This window comes from Ruditapes philippinarum, unplaced genomic scaffold, assembly GCF_026571515.1.
Source record: "Ruditapes philippinarum isolate M1 unplaced genomic scaffold, ASM2657151v2 ctg3136_1_1_1_1, whole genome shotgun sequence".
Lineage (NCBI taxonomy): Eukaryota > Metazoa > Mollusca > Bivalvia > Venerida > Veneridae > Ruditapes > Ruditapes philippinarum.
This window is the reverse complement of record NW_026858813.1, coordinates 101,169-108,560: the sequence shown is the minus strand read 5'-3', so window position 1 is coordinate 108,560 and position 7,392 is coordinate 101,169. Positions and strand designations below refer to the sequence as shown.

General features: G+C 30.6%; 1 protein-coding gene across 1 annotated transcript; it reads right to left on the bottom strand.

Annotated features, from left to right (window-relative positions):
* Positions 1 to 1,324: 1,324 nt before the first annotated feature.
* Positions 1,325 to 3,476, bottom strand: LOC132754355 (uncharacterized). Its single transcript, XM_060744970.1, has 2 exons — positions 1,738 to 3,476; positions 1,325 to 1,418 (listed from the first exon to the last, which is right to left on the bottom strand). The coding sequence occupies exons 1-2, from the start codon at positions 3,474 to 3,476 to the stop codon at positions 1,325 to 1,327; spliced, it is 1,833 nt and encodes a 610-aa protein (XP_060600953.1).
* Between the last annotated feature and the right edge of the window lie 3,916 nt (positions 3,477 to 7,392).

The following is a 7,392-nucleotide window of genomic DNA, read 5'->3' as shown; positions in this document are numbered from 1 at the left end:
AACACAATATAACTACTCTCGAAGCACGTTTGTTTGGATACAAAAAAAATCAGATAAAAATCGCAGTCAGCTAGCATTATATCTGCTTACAGTTATATTGTATTAAGCATGTATATGGACTGTATTGTATTGTATATGGTACAATAAATGAAATATAATGAAGGAAATTACAATTAACCTGTAAAACTGACCGAGTTACCTTCAATAACTAAATGAACTTATCCAAAAATGTTTGCTTTATAAATTGTTTTTTTATCCTGCTATAGTTAACCCTTTGATGTATTGGTGTATTGTTTCTTGTAAGTCATATTTCTGGGTACAGTAAAGCGTCATTAAGTATTCATAGTAATTACACCGTCATTGTATGATTAGTCAGACGTGTGAGTATACTAAATTTAACACTTCAATACATGGTTGTTGAGTTCCAGGATTCCTCCAAAATACAAAAATCGGAGAGTGGCCGACACTCTGTCTTTTGGGTTTTCGGAGAGTGGTACGAAAATATGATTGCATTCACATATGAGGCCTGTTAAATTTACATCATTCAGATATCTAGAGCACTGGGGAGAATATTTTTAGAAAGAATAACGCTTGTTACGTTTTTTATTTATTTTCCGACGTCATGAATGTCATTTATTGTATGGTTTGCGTGCGCCAGGTCATGTAACCCTTGTCATTTGTACGTAAAGCAAAAAATATGAACAGTAGGGTTGCAGTCCTATTACTTTTTGAACAACCCTCGTAAAAAGAAAAAAGTATTTCCATTGCGGGTTTGTTTTTATCATCAGAGATTTGTTAATCGAATGTTATCGTACCCCGCTGACTTTACTGGCATGTTGTCTGCCATCACTTAACTATTGTCAAAATAACCCGGCTCGGTGATTGACGGAAATAAATTTCAGATCTCGATGCAACTGATCCTATCATAATAGCGGCTATGATTTGGAATAAAACTAACCCCTTGCTTTGGTAATGCTTGTTTTTACATACAATGTTGCTTGCTTTGATAAAACTCATGAGAAATCAACTTCTCCGGAACAAGGTCGTGAAAAGTCCAGATTTTTATAGTGTTGCAAAACGGAGTAGAACTGTTTGTTTAGGTTTTTATATTGAACAATTGGCTGAACTGATCTGCATCTGGAGATACTTGTTTCACACAAAAACAATCGTCCTAATGCTGACATCACTAGGGACTGTATTGTTCAAAAAAGCAAAAGCTATCAAATTTTATACGTAATAAGAAATAAAAACAATGGAAATATGGTGTTTTATTCTTTTGATTTTTAACAACAATTGAATAAAAGGAAGCATGAGTAAATGTTATTCACTTGGATAAACCGTTCATGTACAGGCTCATGAGCGGAGCCTTTAAACATTCTCTCATTGTTGCTGTGTTTGGCGACTTCTTGTGTTTCTTTCTGTTTGAAGTATATCATTTATCATGATAGCTATGTGATAGACTGCTGCATTCTTTTCTGTTTTTTTACAACAGATTTTGCAAAATATTCGAAGGACGATTTTCTGTCACCCGATACATATTTCATATGACCAAATAAATTCAAATGCACATAATGGTAATCATTAATCAAAAAATAATTATTTGTCAAAGCTTGTTTGAAGCCCTGTATTGACTCCATTTCTTTATAATATCCCAGGTTATATGCAGACAAGTATAATAAATAGCAGCTCAAAATGAGCGGGTCACATGGAATATTATCTGTGGGTCCAAGTAAATACAGCTGTAGTTGTAAAGGATAAGGAATACTGCCACGGTCGTCCCAATAAAATGGAAAATTTAGCACTATATTTTGTCGATTTGTAGAAGGATCACAATATCGTATATTTGGAAGGAAGTCTTCAAGTTCCCCTGATTTTAAACATATAGATAAGCAAGGCCAAAGAGAGTAACGTGTTATATAATATTTGTCAGACTCATCTTGCAATTTTGGTAATAGAATGCTCCTTAGGTCCGAAAACCTCTCGTATTTAAAGTATGTAATTGCGCATGTCAATGGTACTGTCAAGTAATCAAATTCCTTAAGTTTCAGTATCTTAGAGATATAACAGTCAATGTCCTGTTTTGTCCGTCTGGGACGCTTTCTGACATCTGTAGTAGTAAACGCTAAACGTATACAAGGCGAAATATCTTCGCCGTCTTTTCCAAATTTTCTTTCTTTACTTTGACAAGTGGGTTCTGCAAGTGATTGGTTCAAGGATTTTGGAAATGTGACAAGCATTGGAACAATGCTGTATCTTCTAAAATATTCTGTTAGTGAATAGAATTGTTCAAGTGAAGTATATTTTTCACACATAATGTCGTTATTTCTACACCTAATAAGCAAACGTTCTTGATATTTGTATCTTAATTTTTTTAATGAGTTTATTCTAATGTTGATGTTATTGAGAATATCATCTATCAATGTCTTCGCTTCTGTTTTTTCGTTATTACTTTTATGAAGGAAAAGATTATTTTCCGGTACAATATAATGAGGAAGAATGCCCTTTTCAACGTATCCGGCTAGTTTAAGTAGACCGTCTTGCACACGGTGAACCAAAAGCTCACTTTTCCAATCAGTTTCAGGAGATTCTTCGCATAGCCAAAGTGCAACATTTTTAATATGGTAAGACGATATAATGTTCTGTTTTGTTACAATGTCTTTCAAATATTGTTTGTTAAGTGCCTTCAGTAGTACAAAACATTTGAACTGTGTATCATTCATACTCCATATCAGGTGTCTTTCAATGACTGTGAATGAAATCCTCCATTCCATGTCTTCATCCGTTGAAGATTTGCTACCGATCGGCACAACATAGCAGGAGACGTTTTCTTCTAACGAATCTAAAGTCATTTTGCTCGGCCAATTGTTATTTCTCTTACGAGTCCTCCATGTAATTGCTTCGACAGGCCATTGATTTATTTCTAAACATTTGACTGTGTCTAGTTTACCACAAGTCATTGCTGGCCCATTACATGTAAATATTGCTTTGTTTGGACTTTCAGGAAAATATCCTAATGGGCGTATTTTCTTAAAGAACAATTTACTTGAGAGAAAATAGACATTGTTGACATTTTTGATCAGTTTAGATATCTTTACTTCATTGAAAAAACGAGTAATACCTATGCGTTTGAGCATTAAAATTGCATAAGTATCAATTTTTAATTTGCAATATCCTGAACTGCATCCTTTTCTCACAATATATACAGGTTTTGATTGAACAAGATGTATTAAATCAAGATTTATACTTCCGCGTCTCTCGTCTTCTATAACAGTGAATTCTTTTACTACTTCCATAACATCGGAGTCACTTTTAATTAAATCGGACCCTTCTGGTTTGCCTCCACTAGTTAAAGCTTTATTTAAAAAACGTTCTGTTAGACATTCACCTATCAACTGTGTTATCTTACTCGTTTTTCTAGCTTCTACACCATATCCATTTATATCTAGTCTTTTGTTTATTTCTTTGTTTATATCCATGGCAATGATTGTGCACTAATTTACATTAATAAATTGAAATATAATTATTGATATTTCAAGCCTTTTTTCTACTAACTTTTAAATGCGTGATTAAAAGTCTTCATTTTACTACACATTGAATGGTATGTAAATGACTTTGTAATATATCGATAACTACATGCATATTGAATTTCAATTTTCGAACAAAGTTGTATAGAAATTATTGTCTCATGCTGAATAGAATTATAAGCTATATTTCCCCTGCAAAGCTACGACAGAGAATTATTTTGAAGTGAATGAAAAAACTGTCAAAATATGATAAACACAACACGTGACAATAGATGTATAAAACATAAAGGTTATCGCATGACTGCCGCAACTTTTAACACATGGTTATAATTATGCTTTTTTAAATGAATATACATGTATATACTAAAATACCAAATACAATGTTTTGTTAGATTTTGCCATGGACCTGAAAAAAATTTGGGATCGAAACTCGTTTACATGTATGTTAAAAGGCATTGTGATATATTCTCTTTATGTTTCTCTTTTTTGTTTGTATCATACAAAGGTTGTGATCAATGTTTCGATGTTCTCACCTAGATACAAATGGAAAATATCAAAATTTAATTTAAAATTCTAATTCTTAATTCAGTAAAAATGATAAATGCAAACGTTATATACGAGATGAAGTTATTGAACTTTAAATGGATTAAAACTCTATCATTTCTATATTATTTTACAACATATATGTCAAACATTAACTTAAAAGTTTACATGAATTTATTTAAGTTATATTGTGTTGGAAACTATAAGATTATTTAAACAACTTGGATCCGTTCCTAGCACCAATAAATACTAAGCAAGAAAAAGTATTCTTTAGAACAGTCAACTTAAATTAAAAATTCTCTTTCATCTACTTTTCCTGCAGGTACTTTCTTCATTAAAATGTTTCCTTTGATCAATATTAGTATCAACATTAAGAATACTAAGGCTGCTAAATATTCATTTTTAAATGCCGATATAAGGATGTATCGATGTCCAGATTTACCGACTTTTGATACAATGTCTTAAAGTATGCGTTTGAAATGTTTATATTTATTCTTTTCGTTTCCTTTTCAGATTGAAAATGAATACTAGTAATTGCAAAATACAACATAAGTCAGAACACAGTTATTATAGCTCCTGTATTCCTAATAAATATCTTAAGTTTAACGTGAAAAATGTTATTTTTCAACAGTATTCCAACTGCTAATACTTAAACAAACGAATACATTACAACTTATGCAAATTAGTCTTCTATAGAGAAATCACCTTTTTACAACATCATCATTTTTTCCTCAATGTAAGTTTTTACAATGAATTTAAACTCTGCAGAGCAATCACCTTTTAACAACAGTATCATTTTTCCCGATAGAAAGACTCACAGTAGATTTAACCTCTGAACAGCAATATTTCTCAACAGCAACCAATAAATATGTTTATGCTCATCATTTTTCATAAAAAATATTGAACTTGAAATGTTGCGTTTACCTATTATTATTTTTATCCCTATCATCAGTATTTTTGATTATTATTAAAGCATATTGCGGAGAAATTTTTTCTGGTGAGTAAGGTGATATGCAATAGTTACATATAAAATATCTTTTAAAATCTTATCAATCCTTAATTAAATTTTAAATTTCAAATCTTATATCTAATGAATGTACATTTTGTATTAATTTGTATTACACATTACAATTAAATACTAACAGGATATTTTTTCGTTTGAGTAAAATATGGAATATCTTTTTTCACGAAACATGATAAAATGCCACATATTTTCACGAGCCATGACGGCGAATGAAAAAATGTGGCATTTTATCATGTTGAGTGAAAATATATATCATATTTCACAAAAAACGAAAAAATAACCTTTTTATTTAATTTCATTATTGTTAACTAACTGCAACTGTACAGCGCGCAGTAATATATTATTGGGTATTGTTTTGCACGCGATATTTGGCGCTACATTGTGATGTCACGTAAACAATTCTTTTAACGTCTATACAGCGTTAATAACAGAATTAAAGATATTGGTTTTCGGATTTATTTTCTTAGGTAGTCCCTTAAAATAAATATGAGTTTCGACTCTTCCCACTTTCATATTTATATTTCATATTTATTTTTTTATAAATATGAAATATATTTGACTGATATAGCACCATATTTCATTGGTAAAATTAAATAAAATGTACGTATTTCCATTGAGATATTTAATCAAAGCAACATTCATCTTTTCTAAAAGTAAAATATGTTTTTGTTAGATGAATCGTGATATGTAATTGATAGGTGGAAAATGAACATGGCGACGATGAATACATTAACATAAAGGGGACAACACCTTTATTCGTCTAATAGACCGGTACGCATTTTAGCAAAATGTACGACTCCTTCCTCGGTTTTCTATTTTTACACATACATGTAGCTCTCGGTCGCTATTTTGAAGAAGGCTTAACGGGGATATGATGCACTTTTCAAAGACAGAATTACTAGTATACCTAGGATGAATCGACATAGATTTTTCTCACTAGACAATTAAAGCTCGAATCCGCTTAAAATGCAACTGCCAACAGCATCATCAAAGGGAACATTTCATATAAAAAAATTATTATGATATATTAGAACTATTTATGAAATCAAAATCATTGCTCAAATAACATACAGCGTTTTATCAATACAACTATTACCATAAAATTTCAAAGAACGAACACTAGGCTCTGTTATTCTTAAACTAATAAATATTTCAGTTAACGGATTATTTTACATTTATAAATGAGAAAACAACAAAAGGTCAAGGAAACAACTTTCAATACATCTGTGGGATATTGTTAACTTGAAATTGTCTCATTAAGAGTGTATTTAAATGTCAAAAAATGAATAAATAAATTAAATATGTTTTCATGTCTTGAAATATAATTAAACATGATACAGAAAAAATTCACCTTTTGATCTTTTAATTTTTTAAGGAAAAAAAGCATAATCCTTCAAACATTTTTTTTGAATTAGAAATACTTGTTTAAAGGAAGGGGAAATATATTTCCCTTTAAAAAAATCGCATAACGAAATCAATCAAAGGAAAAAAACCCTTTTAAAAAACATACCACACGTTTTGGAAAATTTTTTAATTTTTTTTTTTCTATCCATGGAAAAACAAAAAATCAATTTTTGTTAAATTTTGAAAACCAAAAAAGATTATGGAAAGCAAAATACTTTTTCTGATAACTGGTTGAACAAAATTTAAAAGTTTTCCTTTAACGATTTTGTTGAAATAATTTCCCATCAACATATTTCAAATAACGAAAATTCTTTGGAAAAAAGAAAACCTTTGAATGGAAAGATTTCTCTTTACATACTATAGTGAAATAGACTTGAATCAGACTTATTACAATTAGCGAATGATTTTTGATCCCCCGAAAGAGTGTTTCCTTTTAGATTCATTCTATGTCCAAAATATAAAAACAATGCTTTCTTATTTTACAATAATATCAGCTGACGATTACATACAGAGGCTAAGCACTATAAAAAACCGAGGCAGTGACGCAGAAATATAGAGAAAAAGAAAAAGTTCTCTTACGATTCAATACATATAGAAGAGAAATTGAAAAGTCCACCTGACGCTTACATATAAAGAAGAAACTGAAAAGTCCACTGATGCTTTATAAGCATAAGAGGAGAAATTGAAAAGTCCACTGACGCTTACATAAAAAAAAAATTTTGAAAAAGCCCACTGACGCTACATTAAAGAGAAGAAAATTGAAATCCACCGAAACTTACATATAAAGAGAAATTTTGAAGGGGCGTCCACTGACGGCGTTACATATAAAGAAGAATTGAAAAGTCCACTGATGCTTACATACAGAGAAGAATTGAAAAGTCCACTGGACGCTTTCAT

What these genes read in the sequence shown, in the direction of transcription:
- LOC132754355 (XM_060744970.1), bottom strand. Translation starts at nt 3,476, where the DNA reads ATGGATATAAACAAAGAAATAAACAAAAGACTAGATATAAATGGATAT. An exon ending in TATCCTTTACAACTACAGCT is followed by an intron (nt 1,419 to 1,737) that starts GTATTTACTTGG and finishes TACTTCAAACAG; the next exon opens with AAAGAAACACAAGAAGTCGC.